Source organism: Dermacentor andersoni, chromosome 11, assembly GCF_023375885.2.
Source record: "Dermacentor andersoni chromosome 11, qqDerAnde1_hic_scaffold, whole genome shotgun sequence".
NCBI classification, from domain to species: domain Eukaryota; kingdom Metazoa; phylum Arthropoda; class Arachnida; order Ixodida; family Ixodidae; genus Dermacentor; species Dermacentor andersoni.
In genome coordinates, this window is record NC_092824.1 from 110,970,592 (window position 1) to 110,988,750 (window position 18,159).

At 44.0% G+C, this 18,159-nt stretch overlaps 1 protein-coding gene across 2 annotated transcripts in view; it reads right to left on the reverse strand.

Moving 5' to 3' along the window:
- Positions 1 to 18,159, reverse strand: part of Zir (dedicator of cytokinesis) — a 74,886-nt gene that overhangs the window by 30,181 nt on the left and 26,546 nt on the right. For both annotated transcript variants that reach the window (XM_050186339.2, XM_050186338.2), the window contains 8 exons: positions 17,121 to 17,404; positions 16,446 to 16,516; positions 14,490 to 14,634; positions 13,888 to 14,076; positions 12,224 to 12,499; positions 9,637 to 9,825; positions 8,412 to 8,792; positions 255 to 404 (listed from right to left, as the gene is read on the reverse strand). In XM_050186339.2, coding sequence (XP_050042296.1) covers positions 255 to 404; positions 8,412 to 8,792; positions 9,637 to 9,825; positions 12,224 to 12,499; positions 13,888 to 14,076; positions 14,490 to 14,634; positions 16,446 to 16,516; positions 17,121 to 17,404 — 1,685 coding nt within the window. The remainder of the gene's footprint in view (positions 1 to 254; positions 405 to 8,411; positions 8,793 to 9,636; positions 9,826 to 12,223; positions 12,500 to 13,887; positions 14,077 to 14,489; positions 14,635 to 16,445; positions 16,517 to 17,120; positions 17,405 to 18,159) is intronic.

The following is an 18,159-nucleotide window of genomic DNA, read 5'->3' on the forward strand; positions in this document are numbered from 1 at the left end:
TCTTGAAATTAAAAAAAAAAAAAGACAGTTGGCCAGTTTTCATTCTCCTGCTTTTTAGTAGAAGCATGTTGACCTAACGTTAATGATAAAAAGATGAAACGTGGTTGCAACTATACTGGTTCCACAAAGACTTCTCTAGCTCATATCTTACAAACTGCAGGCAGGTGCATTAACCATCAGTACTAGGCACACTAAACTGGCAATGAAGAATCTGCAATACAAGAAAGTTCAAAGAAACATCCTGCAAACTGCACCTTGATCAGCTTGAAGACATATCCACGGTCCATGACAGACAGCAGGTCATGTAGGAAGAAGGCCAGGCTGTTGTTAAGGTTCTGGACGTTCCGGAAATCCCGCACCTCTCGGTGGCAGCGGCTAATAACATCAGATGTCAGTGAGGTCACCTGCAACAATTAAATTGGAGCTTCGTGTTCTCTTATGACCATCCAAGTCCTTTGAGCATGAGGACATAAATGTTTGAGAGGCCATTTTGATAATAATGGCTATAGTATACCCATTTCCTGCACCCCAATAGTGAAACAGTCAAAGCAACATTTTGCAGCATTTAAATCAGAAAACCTAATTTCAAAATAATTACATATGAGTGAACAAACGAAATCATAGCAATCTTGCAACAAACTGTGTTAAGGCAAGCACAGGAAACTAAACAGTCACAGGCACTATTTCATGTATTCGAAGGCTTAATTTATCCAAAGACCATAATATTTTTACTTGCACAAGGTGGGCAAATCACTATAGCCGCATTTCGCAGATTCACAACAGAGAAAGTATACAAGAAAAAAAGAACTAGCAAGAACATTAAGCTCAGAATATTTGTGCACATAACAGTACAAACAGAAATTATAGTACTAGCAGTTCCCAACATTCAGTCTTGATAATAATTCAGAGAAGATTGTATATTTCCCAGTGTGGTAGTTTGATGCTCAGATAACACAGTGAGATAGGTTGCACTGCGAAAATATGGTGTTATGGTCATTTCAACGCGATAGCATTAAGGAACCTGTGTAGTAGAAAATCTGGCGACGACGTCCTGCGTCAGTGTCCAGTGTCCGGCATCAGGCATCGCATCGGCAAAAGGATTTTAGAACCACACATACCCAGGCTGTTCATGTGATGCAAGAAATTCACTGAACTAATTGCATTTTTCAAGCTAAAATACACGAAAAAATCGTAAACTACGACTTACACACAACCTACAGACATGATAGCTCTCGAATTGCAATTTGAATATACAAAAAAACATAATTCTGCTAAGCGAAAACGGCGTTTGTCCCCAGAGAAACTCAAGATCGCTCGCGCGGAGTTCGAACACATGCTGCAACTTGGCATCATCCGCCCTTCCACCAGTAACTGGGCGTCACTAAACTGTGGCGTTGTTTAGTGCTCGGTAATCACCGCATGGGCGCCAGTCTCCCGTCTTCTTAGGCACCATGTGAAGTGGTGATGCCCAGTTACTGGAGGAAGGGCAGATGATGCCAAGTTGCAGCATGTGTTCAAACTCCGCGCGAGCGATCTTGAGTTTCTCTGGGGACAAACACCGGGGTCGGAAATAGACCGGTGGGCCGGAGGTGACGATGTGATGGCACATGTCATGTTGCACCGGTTGCGTCCAGTCCGGCAGGCGCATCAAAGTGGGAAACTCGTGTAGGAGTTCGGCGAAAGGTTCGTCAAACATGGCAGAAATAGGCACAATTGGCGATGTGCCTGATGGTCGGACGCCGGGAACGGATAGCTGGGTCACGGAGTCGATTAGACGCCGTCGTTGGATGTCCACAAGGAGTCCGTAGTTATGCAAGAAGTCTGCTCCAATGACTGCATGACGGACGTCTGCAACCAGGAAAATCCAGCGGAACGCTCGTCGAAGGCTAAGGTTTAGCATGATGAAGCGTGACGTGAAAACTGGAATCCTGGTGCTGTTGACTGCTTGCAAAAACGACACGGGTGTCACTTTTCGGTCGGAGTGCTCGGCGGGGAGAATGCTGATGTCAGCTCCTGTGTCGACTAAGAATCGTTGTCCCGTAACTTAGTCCGTCACGTAGAAAAGGCGACTTGTGTGTTGAGCCGGACCACTCATCGCCGTTAGAGGTCAGCCGGCCTGTTTCCCTGCCAAGCGCAGGGACGCCGACAGTGACGAGCGTCATTTCCGAAACTACGGTGGTAGTAGCAAACGCCAGGCGTTGTAGTTGAGGTTTCATAGCGAGAGCCCGAGACTTTACCGGTCTACGTGGTCGTTCGTCACCACAGGTTAAACCTCAACCAGAGTTGCTACAAGGACTACGCTCATCGTGGGATTCAATGCATTTTCTCTGTGCCATGTGGACAGACTCAATGAGCACACCAAGCTGGATCAGGAGGGACCATAACAAGTTGGGTCAGTTTGTAAAGTCTAGGGTGACTGAAATCACTGCAGTTGCTGACCCACTGTTGTGGCACTAGTGCCCAGGAGAAGACAACTCGTCAGATTTATTGAGTAGGGGTGTACCGGTAAAGACTCCATGTGCACGTCGCAGCTGGTGGAGCGGACCTGAATGGTCATCCCAGCCAACATCAACCTGGCCTACAAAGTCAGACGTGAGCACACAGATCAATGAAGAGCCAGTATGTGACATGCAATATGTACTTCTTCAAATACTGAGAAAAGTGGACGCCCTGATTGACTTATCGAAGTTTAGCAACCTGCAGAAGCTCCTGCACCTCACCACTGGAGTATTTCGATTTGCAGATAGATGGCATCATACTCAAATGTCGCTTTGTGGCACTATTTTGACAGAGTAGCTAAACAAGGCTAAAATATTCTGCATTTGTTGTGTTCAGCTCGAAGTATTCGTGACTGACATTGCAGCCCTTCGGCTTAGAGATGCTGTCAAGAAACACTCCAAACTGTGCGATCTCCACCCTTACCTGGATCAAAGCGGGCAACTTCGACTTAGTGGCTGACTTCAATATGTGGACACTAGAGAGCCCTTTCCAATATGTCCTGCGCATTTCCTTCTCAGGCATTTATTTTTTGCCTCTCCAGAGAGAACCAACAGCGACTACAAAGCTTGAAGTGCTCAGGTTACTCGGTGTGACCTCAGCGAGAAGTTGCGATACCACCAGAAGCTCGCCTGCCATCTGTGGATCTGATGGAAGAAAGAGTAGCTCTTCGAGCTGCGGGCACTTCACCTCTACTCATCGCATCCTAATAGAAGTCTAGAAGTAGGTGATGTGGTCCTCATCGAGGAGCCTAACATGTCTAGGGGTATTTGACTACTGGGATGAGTTATGGACATCTTCCCTGTTCAAGATGGAATAGCCTGAGCCTCCGGCATGAAAATTCAAGATGGAAAGTTTATAAGAAGGCCAGTACAGAAATTGTACAAGCTCCAATTGGGCAGCGCTACTGGGGGACGGGAGTGTGTAGACAAAAGAGGAATAAAAGTGAGGAGGCGAGCACTGAGAAGAAAAAGTTGGAACAATGAGTAGCTCTCTGGTTTCATCGTGTCTCGTTAGTTTCTACACCAGAGCACTGCACAACACATCTGTGCACACCATCATCGTTGTGGTTTTCATTTTGCGAACAACAGGAGCTTGAAAAAGAAAAAGAAAGCCTTGTAAATATACAGGCTAAGCTTGACCTATTATATTCTCACATATAAGACATCTCCACAGATTTGGTGATGTTTACCCCATGCATTAAGTGGACTCCATCAACAGCCATGTAATATTCACTGCGATCATAAGTATTTGAAATGTATTACAAACAAAACCTTGCACTTCTGGATCATTATGCACACAGTACTGTATCCTCTTCAAGTGACAAAAACTATGTAGGAACAGCATTGGGCACGGCAATGCCTGTCAAGCAATGAAGTAAAAATTCTCTTTCTGATGCTCCTGTAAAGTGCATTGATAAAACTCGGACTACTATAATCTATTTAAAGCACTTAAGCACAAGTTGTAAAGAATAATCAAAAGTAACACCCAATTTAATTCTTACTGGTCTTTAATTTGCAAAATCAATAATGCCTATTCGCTTAGCTCCTGGTGCTCAACTACTGTTACTCTAGGGAAAAGTTACATTAGCAAGAGCACTAGAAACCAAGCAAACGTTGGCTTAATCATGAGAGTAGTTTGTCATTATTGAAGTATCTTATTGTACTATATTCTAACATGCCTGACGTCTTTCACAAATATTTCTGATAAAATATGCATGTTAGAATCGAGTAAATAAAGTAAATGTGTGGCCAGTCAATAAGGTTGCCTCAATGTCTCAGTGAGAAACCCTGTGTGCCTGTGCCACATTATTATATTGGGGGATTGTATCAGAGGCCACAGCAGCCTCAGCTGATGGCTCTTTCTTAATCCGCCTTTCATGACATTAATGAAAGTAACTTAAGAAGACCATGCAAACTCCCACGGTGCCAGAGACAAATGTCAAGCATATCATGCTATACAGTCAAACCTCGATTTGACAAGCATGGATATAATAAAGTAGCTAAAACATTTAGTTGGCCATGCCATAACGAAACCAAAAATGCGGAATCCGACAAGGTGCCAGTATAGAAGCAAAGTTGCTTGCACATGACTAAAAACATGTATTCTGGTAGCAAAAATGAGCTATGCAGTCACCAACAAATTTTTTAGATACCCGATTTTTTGGAATTGTGTGCTTATGTGAATTTCCCCGCGGCACAACCACTTGGCCTTAGAACCAAAGTACAACAGCAACCGCAATTTCGGACGTTGCACAGCATTCTGTTAATTTTTCAGACATGAACCGCATGGGTGATGCTTCAAAAATGGCGGCTGTAAAGAAAGTTGCTGCCATGTTTTTTTCCTCGTTGAAATGGCCCATTCTGGACGCGTGTGCTCGTTTCGGCCCATAGATTGGCTTTATTGCACCACAGCCGACAAGCCAATTTGGCAATCGTGTGATTGCACTGACTGCATGGTTGCATATTTGCGATAGCGCAAAGCATGCACTGTTTTTCTCGTGACATGTACTGCCATGCCATGCCAAGCCATTAACAGGCCATAAAATTTGCAGAGGACCCTCTGCTGGCTCATTGGAGGCATCATGCTTGCGTTCGTTTCACATAGACACAATTGTGAAATTTTTTTCAGCAATATCAGCGCATACGCTTTTAGCGAATATCTCATATACTCAAAGTCTTTACGTGTCAGCTGCAACATTGCAATAATGAGGTTTGACTGTATATGCCAAAAAAATTCATAAGAGATATGTGCACCCATAATTAAAGTGCATCATTAATCATTTCCAGTCCCCAGTGAGTATACCTTTCCTTTTTTTTTTTCACCATCTATTTGTAACAATGGCACAAAACAAAAGACTACTAAGAGGCTAGCTTGTTCCGCATCGCATAGTGCAACTGGAGAACACAAGATAGATTAAAGGACTTGCCTTTTTTCTCTGTCACTTGCTAGTGCCATATTTGCACTACAGTAGAATCTTGGAGATATGATCATGCCTGGTACGAACTTCGGGATGACACAATTTTTTAAAAAGTCAAGGCACAAATTCTATGCTGCGATGGATGATACAAATAATTGAGCCACTGTGTGTTCCTCTGCGAAGACAGTGAGAAGTCGCTGGTAGCACCAGATATTGACCGTTGTCAGGCCAGCAGAGTGGCCACATCGATGCGCCAGTCGCATTCCTGTTGCTAGGGTGACCTAAGTCACCCTGTCATGACTCCAACCCCAACCACCGCAACAAAAGCGGCAAGAAAAGACATTTTGCTTTGTGCAGTATCGTGCAACTTGTCGGCTGTTTTCAAACACCTTGTAACCTTATTAGGAGTCAGCAATGACACACGACCAAGTCCTCCTGCGTCAGCAAGATCGGCTGCATTTGCTTCCATGGGAAGCCTTCTCTCTGTATTTCATGCCTTCTGTTGCCCTCGGCACCCCAAGACAATTCGAAACTTTTCTACCTTTGCACCAGTCTGATTGCACAATACAAAGCTGCTTCGCTTGCAAAGAAAACTAAACCAGTTTCCCTTGCGCAAATTATGTCCTTATCACCATCGGGCAGTAGGTAGGATGCCGCAATGAAAGGAACTCGAGATAACCAGGCAGATCTTGAAATGTCGACCTTTGAACAAATGAAGTGTGCAGCTTGCTGCTGCCAAAATGTGCGCAAAACATTGTTTAAAAAGTAGTGTTTCAACTTTTCGTCGCACAAACACGGCGGTGCGTCGTCTCCATCGGACGGCCTGGCAGAACAACAAGCCTCAGAGATTGGAACAACGGACTCCAAGCGCCCTGTGCGTTCGCGCGTGACGCCACATCAACATTAACATCATTTCGGTGGCGTGCCAGAGATCGTTGTGGCGTCGTGCATGCAAGGACTCGCGTCATGCCGAAGCTCGGATAGAAAAAGACGCCGGATGCTCAGCATAGAAGAAAAATTAGACATCGTTCATGCTATCGAACGTGACACGAAGAAGTTGGCGCTGGCACACGACAGGGATCTGCTGTTGATTGCGGTGTGTGGCATTTGGAATGCAAAGAAGTTGCTTGGCAGCGCTGCTGCGACTGCGAAGGGACTGCGAAGGAACTTTTCGCCATCGTTGCCTCTGTTGTTGCTGCAGTGTCGGCTAGCGACAATGATGAGGACGACACAGAAAGCGACAGCACAGGCGATACAGGCCTGACAGTGGCAGAAGCTGCGCGTTACGTCAGCCTCGTGAATGAAATCATCGCGAAGAGAACAGCAACCCGCAATGAAAAAGCCACCCCACAACTTCTGCAGCGCTACCGCGCGCGTGCGCAGAGAATACCTAACGCCAACAAGGAATCTGACATGCAAGTGTTTGTCGAGAAGAGGGGGCTGGCTGAAAAGCTGGCTCGCAGCTTCAGTAAGCTTGAGGCCGCTGTCGTCACTGCTAGGCTGCCGCGACATCAAACGAAAATAGCACTTTTGCCGCGTGAAGTGAATAAATACTGCATGTCTTTTTCCCCTTTCATTGCACTCTCTCTGAGTCCCATTTTTGACAGGTAAGTGGTCGATATCATGCTATTTCGGTTAAACAGTACAACCGTTTAGTACACACTTTTTTCCTAGCTCCGGCCAACTACGGTTTAATGAGATTTCACTGTACATGAATACAGCACTCCGGCTATCTGAGTATCCGATCTCTTGTGTTTACAGTTACACGAAGATGGCAGCACTGCATCAACGAAAAGCCACACTCCAGCGATTGGCAACTTCAGATGCTGAATTTTCTCATCAATTTCAATGACAGCTCACTAAGAAAGTGCAAGTTGCTAAAATTCTGCTGCATATTTCTCATAAATATTTTGCCATGAGATAAAGTATTGCGGGAAAAAAATTCTTTTAGCAAGAAGTTCATTCCACTGCTACGTATTTGATAATTTTCTTTTTTGTTTGTTTGTTTGTTTTTTTACGTTTTCGGTCTTTGCGAATTTCTGGTGATACTAATTTTTATGTCATCCCAAGAGTTTTGCTTAGTAACTCAGGGGACCAACTGCAATGCATGCTCAATGACCTGGAGAGGCAAAGCAGAAGGGTGGCTCTAAAAATTAATCTGCAGAAAACTAAAGTAATGTTTAACAGTATCGGAAGAGAACAGCAATTTATGATAGGTAGCGAGGCACTGGAAGTGGTAAGAGAATACATCTACTTGGGGCAGGTAGTGACTGCGGATCCGGATCATGAGACTGAAATAATCAGAGGAATAAGAATGGGTTGGCGTGCGTTTGGCAGGCATTCTCAGATCATGAACAGCAGGTTGCCATTATCCCTCAAGAGAAAAGTGTTTAACAGCTGTGTCTTACCAGTACTCACGTACGGGGCAGAAACCTGGAGGCTTAGGAAAGGGTACTACTTAAATTGAGGACGACGCAACAAGCTATGGAAAGAAGAATGATGGGTGTAACGTTAAAGGATAAGAAAAGAGCAGATTGGGTGAGGGAACAAACGCGAGTTAATGACACCTTAGTTGAAATCAAGAAAAAGAAATGGGCATGGGCAGGACATGTAATGAGGAGGGAAGATAACCGATGGTCATTAAGGGTTACGGACTGGATTCCAAGGGAAGGGAAGTGTAGAAGGGGGCGACAGAAAGTTAGGTGGGTGGATGAGATCAAGAAGTTTGCAGGGACGATATGGCCACAATTAGTACATGACCGGGGTAGTTGGAGAAGTATGGGAGAGGCCTTTGCCCTGCTGTGGGCGTAACCAGGCTGATGATGACGAAGAGTTTTGTATCATCGAGATTCTACTGTATACAGGCCATAAAAGTAGACTACTAGTGTTTAGGAAGTAGTCCAACCACATTTCTACTCCATAAATTCAGCACTCAAACAAAATAGCACTTATTACATTATACCAACCACAGAAAAAGTTTTGCAAGGATTCTCACCAAGGTCGTGACATCGTCCACAAAGCGACTGCTAAATCTCGCCCTGCGTGGTGCCTGAAGTCGGCCCGTGGCAGCAAGGTGCTGAGTCATGCTCTTGATCACAAGCTCCAACAGGAACCACGTGTTGTTGAGCGCCAGTTCTCGTGCAGTTCCGCTGGATACCACCCACTGAAGAACGAGCTCCTCGTGCACCAACTTCCGTGGTGGAGGTGACCTCAGGGGTGATGAGGCCGTCCCGTTGGCGGGCCGCATGCTGGCAGTGCGGTCTAGGGGCCGTGCCACAACTGTGCTGACGTCCGAGTCTGACTCAATGTGTGCCAGGCTCGAAGCACTCGAGCTTGCAAGGTCTGGGTTGCTGCTGCTGCGACCATGGGGAGATTTCTGGAAAAAGTGGAACAGAAAACTTGGAGTTCTTGTGACTATGTCACTGAGGTGCAAGAAAAGTGGCACACGAAAAGTTAAATGATGTGTTGTTGAGCAAGTCACAAAAGTGCAAGAAAAAAAATTAAAACAAAACATGCACAAGACCGATGACAGCACTGACATTCATCTAGCAACTGATTTATACCTGTTAACCTGAGAACTTCAAGAATTAAAAAAATTTTTAAAATGCTATAGACATGACAAGTGCATAGGGGAGACGAGACGAGGGAGATAGCCCGCATTTCTCTTTTTAGTTTGTCCTGAGCACATGCTGTTTGATTAATATATACACACATTATTAGGCACAGCCCACAAGCGGCAGCAAACTTGTAACAGTACAAACTGATAAGCAACATACTGTTTTTACAACTCAGTGGCTTTTTCAATGACCTTCCTGTTGCTGACTTCACCTGCTTCAGAAATTCGTTAGCATAAAATTGCTTGATGAAAGCATGCCTCTTGCCTCTTTTCAATATCAGAAAACTGACCATGTGCGACTTTCTCACCAAGTAAACATTATAAACTGTGCATTGTAGTGACACATGGCACAAGTTGCAGCCAACGGCTGTTGTGGATGTTCTTTTTTCACGCCCCGCTGATATCTAGAATTCAGAAGATACAACCATACCGGTTGTAGACAGACGAGCGAACGTGCTTCGCAAACAGGATTTACTTTTCGTGAAACTTGACGAAGGATCCGTAAAATCATAGAACGAGCTTGAATTCATAAACTTTATGAATAATCCTGGAGTTGGCAGGTATCTTCATGGTAACCAACAGGCAGTAAGAAAAGAGAGCTCACCGACAGAGGCACAGAACATGCTGGATGCCCAGCTGGGCTGCATGCAGATCCAGGAAATGGAGGTGAAGGTCCGTCATTGGAAGGTGACGGCAGGTATGGCTCGGGATGGGGCAAGGTGCACTGGTACTGGATGTAGGTGGCCAGCAGGGCATTCCGTCCATGAATGTCATTGCGATCATCCAAAAGTTTCTGCAGAGAATGAACAGAAAGAGATGTCACCCGATTGCCTTAAAAAGTTCTCTACTTACACTGTTGCACCTCCAGTGCAGAAAATCATTACGTTGAAGTAGAAAGCAAGATCAGAACAAAGCACGTAAACAGTTTTGACAGACAAACTTAGTATATATAATATTTATTTCTGCATAAATACTGTATTTACTGTTAACTGAATGCACTTTCTTTTTCCAAGAGAACAGGGTAAATTAGGAGGTGTTTTCAAAAGAGTTAAAATTATTAAGATGATGATTAAATAATGAATAGTTGATTCTGAATCGAACATTGAATCGAATATTAGAACATTTTTCAGAAAATTTAATGCTTATAAATTTTGGGCACATGCTCGGGAGTCCCCTAGCATTGCATAACAAGAATGTAGCAAGCTATCAATAACGTAGGTACCTAGTAATCAAGATGTACAGTATGGTCTGCTTTTAATAAAGGGAACGCCAAAAATGAACCTCCCACTCTGTCACCTTTGAACCTAAAGCATTGATTGACCTATTAAGTCATAGTCACTTAACGCAAGTCAAATAGTTAGTGTGTAGTATTTAGTTTATTTTTCAGCACATACAAGCATGGAATTGGTGAGATGTTATGCGCGGAAACTATTCATAGTGAAATTGCAGTACATGGACCTTTCCCGGACTGCAGTCGACACCGATAGTGACGCTGAAACATGGTACCCAGATGTGTTTCCTGATTCCATTGTTTCTAGCGCTTCTACGTCGTCGTCATGGATGACAATGTGGATGATGCTTCTATATCTGGCGCGGCTAGTGCATTGACCATCATGAGGGCATTCACAGAGAAGTGGGGCCTGATGGAGAAAATGGCTTGCGGTCTTGCTGAGTTTTAGGATGCTGTTGCTGCAAGGCTGCCATGGCGGCAGGTGAAAATCAGTTTTGCTGTGATTTGCTGCGACTCAAGCTGCATTTGGTTGCGGCGGTCAAACCAACTTGGTCGTCCAAACAAGTTGGTTCGACGGTTGGTTTAGAACATTGTTCCCTCACCAGAGCAGCCTGATGCACTACCCATTCGACCACGGACTATCCAGTGACCCAGGTAGGAAGGAAAACGTTTACAAATACCTAGACAGACACAAACAGATAGATACAAACATACAAATATACAAACATATATAGCTAGCCCCCAGAAAGTGCGTTAAGTACCCTAAGAATGCCAACACATTACATGTAATATACCGAGTACACTCGATCAATTACAGCTGAATGTGGATATACCGAAGGCAAAGAGGGTTGTGAAAGAGTTTGATATATTGATCATATGAAATACACATAAAATATGCCTATCTGAAGCTTATCTGAAAACTCCGCATAACTTGGTCACTCTCCCAAGGACATCAAAAGCAGAAATTTACCTAACCCATGCCTGCAGCCACTCCGTGAAAAGATCGAGTGCCATCAATTTCTTGTGCAGCGCATATATCAGACTGGGATAACTTCCCATTCCTGAAACAGGGTGACGGTCCTCTTAGTTTCCCATAACATCTGGCTGTAGGTAGTACACTTCACCGCACAGCGGTTAATTCTTTCCATGTTTAGTAAGCTTCACCGAATTACATGACACGGTGAAGGATAATAAAGCAAACACAACATTACGGAGTGCGAATATGACCCTTGCCGCACGAGCCCTTTGTATTTTGAGGCGCGCACCTTGCTCATTTTTTCTCCATGGCATGCACTGCCTTTCATATTCAATGCCTGGACAGCACCTGCCAAAACATTGTCGTTTTGTCAACATGGACATTTCCGAAAATACGATAAATTATAAGTGAGCCCACGTTCAGGGGCACGCTGAAGTGCTCTATATATTAGATGTGGTGGTGAACAGGAGGGATACACACATAGTACAGTGCTATACTTTTGCACGGGATTTCCAAGGGGATAGTACAACTGTTCGATATAGAGAGTAATCTGATATACCCAGCTTCAATATATCCATAATACAGAATTACGAACTATTACATTACCAACAAAACAGATTTCATGATTTAACATTAAATTTGAGCTTCCAAGCAAACTGCAGATTAGTTAAAACAAAAGTAAGCTGAACGGGTTGGTAATAAATAATATTTTTAAATATTGATGAACTCATACTAATAAAGAACTCGAAGTATCACAACATTGGAAAAGCAAATATATTGGGAGGAAATCCGTAAAATGAAGAAAGTTTCATGACAGGAAAAACAGTCATCCACCCGAACGTGGCACTAAGCTACGAAGTTTGTATATTAATTCACTCTTGCCCAGTACACTATATTCCCTTTCATTAAACTTTGTCCACCTCAAGGATTTCCGCAGAACTTGTTTCCTTGAAAGAAACTGCAAGGTACAGTTGCTGCACTAACCACTACTGAATCAGCCACAGCAGCCAGTGCTTGGAACGCAGCCTGCCCAAGGTTGAATGGCTGGCCCCCAAGCCGAGGCGGCTGCACAAGAAGCCGTACGAGTGCATCCAGAATGGTTGGCAGGAAACGGACAAGCGGGCCCGGCTTGCATTTTACGAGCTCCATAAGGCTAGCCCGTAGCATGGTCTCTGCCGTCTCGCCATTGAGAAGACGCTGTGGCACGTGGCCGCACTCAACAGCAGTGCAGAGCTGGAAGAACCGGTCTAGGTGCTCATCCTGGGACAGACCAGAGAGTAACAATCTTCAGATACTACCACAGGAGCAAGAGTTATGCAGGGTATGCCACAGAGAGCTATTAATCTTTTCCTAATGAAAGTCAGCATCCCCGTGCAAGTATGACAGGACAACAAATGGCCCACATTCGACATACACAGGCGCTGAGTTACAGCTGCTTAATTTGGAAATGTCAAAATAAGATTTCCAAAATTCCAGATGGAAAGGACAAAAACAAATTCACATCCAAAGATGGTCATCTGGAAACTCAGTTTTGTTTTCATTGATCAGAACATTAGATTAGAACGTCACCAACTTTCAAAATGGTTGGTTGCCAAGCATGTTGGTATGATGGCATAACATGACAAACAGCTAAAAAATTGGACTAGATTAGACACAACACCTATGCTGCCTGTTTCTCTCATTTCATTTTTGCACTGTTTCCTGCATGATCTCATTACCAACTCTGTTGTGAGTTGCAATAACAAAACCAGTGACAAGCCCAGCCGGTTATGGCTTAAAATACCTTTCACAGGTAACCACTGTATGCTACACATGTTGCTCCACTTCTGCTGCAGTTGTTTTCACCACGTGGTAACAAGCATGACATTTGGGGGAATTTCACTTGTTAAACATCACCTTGTCATCGCAATTCATTAGCAGTAACAGCACTGGTTTATGAAAAAGTGGATGGCCACGATATCTAAAATATGTTCGTTATTTTAGGTTTACTAAAAGGATGAAGAAGACTCTCTGCACAAGGCAAAAAAACAACAAAAGCAACAATTTATGTGCTCCGACTGGGTACACTGCAAGCCTTGTGCAGATGCCTGGACTACTCACTGTCTACAATATACTTGTGCTGCACCTAACACAATCTAATATATGTTAACAGTGAATCAGAGGTTGTATTTTCACTGCCTTTCCAATATTACTTTTCTTTTTGTTTAAGTTTCTTTCTAGTAACATATGACCAGAAATATGGCCCATTACATTTTCCTAATGATGCAGCAAGAAATTTTCTTTATAATTTGCCCATTTCTTTGTAATGCTATTGCATTCTGACTGTTTTTACGGTCTGTAGGTTTAAACTTTGTTAATGTGAAGGCCTGAAATTGTACTTTAAAAAGGTATGGTGCACAAAGCATTAAGGATATTAATGGTTTAACTGAAGTAATCCTGAAGCAACTACTCACTACAGAAGGTCACTTCCCCATACTAAGGCGTCCTTAGTTGATAATGCTGCAGATATAGGGACCAATTGTTTCTTTGCTGGCTTGTTCACACTACTGCGACTATGAATTTCCTGGAAAGTAGGCAGCATGCCACACCATTTTAATCCGTATATTACATTGCACTCAAGTGAAAGAGGAATGATGTTACTTATGTACCTGAGGATGGACAGTGGAGACTGGTTGTAAGGAAATGTCAAAGAGCCCCTTGTGGCCATCGACCCACTTGGTGTTGGGAATCTGGACACTAGGTGTAAGGAAGGAGTAGCTTGCTGGAGGGTGCTCCAGCATCACTGGCAGCAACTGGTCTCCCGTTTGCAGCTGCCCGTCATGGTACAGCGGCAACCACTGCAGGAAATTGGTCGACTTGAAACAATTGCACCATCGCAGGCTCTTCACTATGCAATGTATTAATAACACATCTTAATCAAGATGTTCTGCTGCAAAAAGAGACACACTTAAAGACAAAAGGAAGCAGGCCTGCATTCTGCATTATGAAAGGTAGACGGGAATGGGAGCAGTAAATACAAAGCTACAGCATCTTTATATGTGTTGCCTGTTCAATTATTGTAATAGCCAGACACTTGCAGTGAGCTCCATGCTGTCAAATCAGCAAGTTATAATAACGATTACATGCAATAGTAACATTATGTTTAGTTCAATAAGGGCTTTTCTATGTGCTGTACAGATTTGTTTCACATCAATGCGCACTCATGCATGTGGCCAATAGTTCCAAGGTGCACACATTCAGTCAAACCCACAGTGTAGCCAATAGGAGTTTCAGTTGGCGTGGTCTGCTCCACTTTGCGTTGACAGCTTATGTGGTAGAATGTGAAGAACAGGTGATGTCTGTCTGTGAGCTTGGCCGGCAATTTCACCTTGATCTCGTCGTGGAAGTCAGGAGACCTGAAAACATGAGAACAGCAGCCATCATAGCCAAGGAGCAGATGTGTTGCATGCAGATGCTCATGTCAGTGATACTGCATCTATATGTGGCTTGCTACCTTTATTTTAACAACTTTTATGTCCATCATGCGCGGCCAAAGTACCTTTTCTGTCCTCTATAAATCCATAGTACTGTCAAAGCAATAGCTGCTGCCCCTTTCAAGACCCATTGGCGTTGTTGTGCATCTTATAGAAAACCTATGGTGCCCTTACAATTACAAATTCATAGGGCCTCTTTTAAGTACCTTGGAGTCATGAAGGCAAAATTTCTTCATCTTGCCCTCATATGCACTTCACTGTTTTCTGAGCCACAAAGGTGAACTGCAGCTTTTAACACTTTTGTGCTTTTCCATATTACAAACTTGTAGTTTCCTTGCTACGATGGCAAGTGTAGCTTTGCATTCCTTCAACCAGGATTCCCACCGTAAGCAGAGAAGTCATCAAAAATGTTTGTTCAAAGAATGACGCACTTTTCGTTTTGTTTGCACAGAAGACCACCCACCAATGAATGCGACACAAGACTAATGTAGCGTGTAGCCATCGAGCAAGTGCAGCAAGAGGCCCACGTGCCCAACTACCATGGTTAGGTGGTAGCTCACTCACTTCACTACTTGACTCATCCAGGATCAAATCCAAGAAAATCCTGGACGGGCTTCTAAATTTTATTTAAGTGTGAACAAAAATGATGAGAACCACCAAAGCCAGCACTTAAAATGAAGGGAAGAGCTGATAACGCCTCTTTCAGCAAAAGAAGTACTATACTTTATGCACACTTTACTTGCGACAGCTGTACAAGCTTGCTGCCTTGCGTATGCGCCTAAGTACCCACAAATACAGGTCATCAAAAAGAAGTTGAACCTCGTAATAACAAAATCGACGGCAAACATGAAAAAATTCACTTTGGCCTGTAATTCACCTGTAAGTGACCACGCGTCTGGTGCCAAGCACGGAAGTGATCATATCCTGTATACCTGAAGGCAATCGATCGAGATTACGGCCCTATCCCGCAAATCTACATCCGGCACTGAAACTGCACATGATGGCTGTTGGGTGGCACCAAAACCAGCGTTCTTGAAGCAAGGGATACATATTCCCAGACGACTGCTCAATCGCGGCCAGATGCATCGCATTCCATGTTGCGACCGCCATCTCAAGTGCCATAAACAATCCTACGTCAGTGGGAAGTGGACTTCCTTGCTTTTGCTGCATTTTTTTCACCAAGGTGCACATTATGCACTGCACTAGGTGAGCAAAAACTGTCATCACATGTTGGTAGCAACATGCTGTGTCGCTTCAAACGGGCGTTCAACAAACAAGATGGTGGCTATGATGTATTTCCATCACATGTGATCGCTTCCAGCACTTGGTTGTTTTTGTAAACAAAAATGATGGCGCCCCCAATTGTCATGTGGTGGTATTTTACACAATTTTAGTGCAAAGCAATCACATTTGAGGACATTCTGGAGCCTGCTACCCTTGCGCGAGTAAGTAATATGCGGGGTTATGTTCCGGCGAATTTCATTGATCCGGGATTGTTGTACAGCGACACTTCGTTTTCGAGAGGTATGAAATGCATTGAATCCTATGGGCGTTCGCCGAGGATACGAAAATATTTTGTTGTCGCGTGAATTTCGTCGTTGCGGGATTTTGTTATAGCGAGTTTCGACTGTGGTTGCATACAAAGCACAGTACTGAGCAGACAAGTACTTCATTCCTCTCAATCAAAAAAGAAATAAAGAAATGAGCAAGGGGAACAGCTGCTGCCTCCTTACTTGTTGTGGTATGTCACCGTGGTATAGACTTCGGTGACAAATTCAGGACAGCTTGATTTACCAAAGAGCACCTGCAAAGAAACAAAAGATTAAATGGATCCCACGCACTGTATAAGCTGATACTCACTCACCAATATTTTCGCAGGTAATGTGCTCACTCCCACTTTCCAGCACTCACTCAAGTTAATGCTTATGCCCATTCATACTTACCAACACTCACCTGCGTTCGCAAATAACTTCCATTCACACTTCCATTCGCACGCAACCGGTGTAGCCCCCATGACTGCGCCACTGATTTCCACACCCGTAATGGCTTCCATCACATTCTCAACACCAAGAAGCTGTTCGTCTCACAGTGTAAGTAGAATTTCAAATATTGGTGCATGTACTGTGAAGTAGAAAATGTAACACTTGACATTTACCATGTCTACACCCTTCGCAAAGACACAATCAAGTGCGCCTTCCAATTGGGACATTGGTAAATCTCCTCTGGGGTTTTAATGAAGTTGCGAAGGAGCAAAAACTTGCGTAGTCCCAAGGCACAAACATAAACAAATTTGTAAATCCATAATTACTTAAAAGCCAATGCGACTGCACCTCACTTTCTGTGCAGTCTGTCTCTTATGTTGGCCCAACATGGTTTCTGTTCTCAGCATAAATAAAACAGACACTCACAGGAAGAGCGCAGGTAACCTCGTCCTCTCCACAGAGGAGCTGCACACGGCAAGCAATGTTGCGCGCTGAGCCTGGCCGGCCGGCAAAGTTGAGTGAGCGAGGGTAGATGTAGAGGAGGTTCCGGTAGATGTACTCTGGCCTGAGGACATCACGCAAGGGAAACTCGAGCATCTCCTTCGTTGGGCGGCCTTTCTCATCCGGGTATGGATGAAGACGCGCCAACTCGGGGCTTAGGCAGTACCGTACTTCCTCCGCACACGGGGATATGTCCAGGCGCAGTGTGCCTGGCAAAATATGTACAAGTGGCATCTAGTAGCTGTCACATGTTAGGGGTGGGTGATTGATCTACCGTTCAACCTCGTTATAACGAAATCACATCCAACATGAAAATACCTTCGTTACATCCTATATTCATTATAAGCATACTATATTGTTATGTGTTAATATTGGAGACACATATATTCTATTTACTTCGTTATATCTGATAATTATATAATTATCAGATATAATTATAATTATATTCGAGTGCCGATTGCCGTGCTATCGTTTGCTAACGAAGCTTTCCCTCAAGTCTAAATATTTTAAGGCAGTTTGTCGTGTGCGTATCATGGCTACGCACGCTTATATCGCATTCCGTTTCTCTACCACGGGTGCGCTTTAAAACCACGGCGCTGCAGTTTTTGCTTTTCTCTTCTTTCTTCTTCTCCGCCCTTAAACTGGCTCTCTTAACTGTACTACACGCAGAGACAAAGAAACAGCGCGCGAATGCGATCCCATAGATGAGATGAATATATATATATATATATATATAGAAAACTATCAGTCATAGCTCTCGTAGTATAGCCCTCTGGGCCGTTTCCTTTTTTTTTTTTTCGAAAGTAGTCCTATTAGGGTTATTATAATTACACGAAGGTACTTCGCCCTCATCAGCAGCAGTCCTTGGTATAGTTATTCTGGCGGCTAGCTTCCCACGCTATGCGTGCCGCCATCGCACCTGGTTAAGCTTTTCCTAGACGCTAGAGCTATGCTTTGTCCGCGC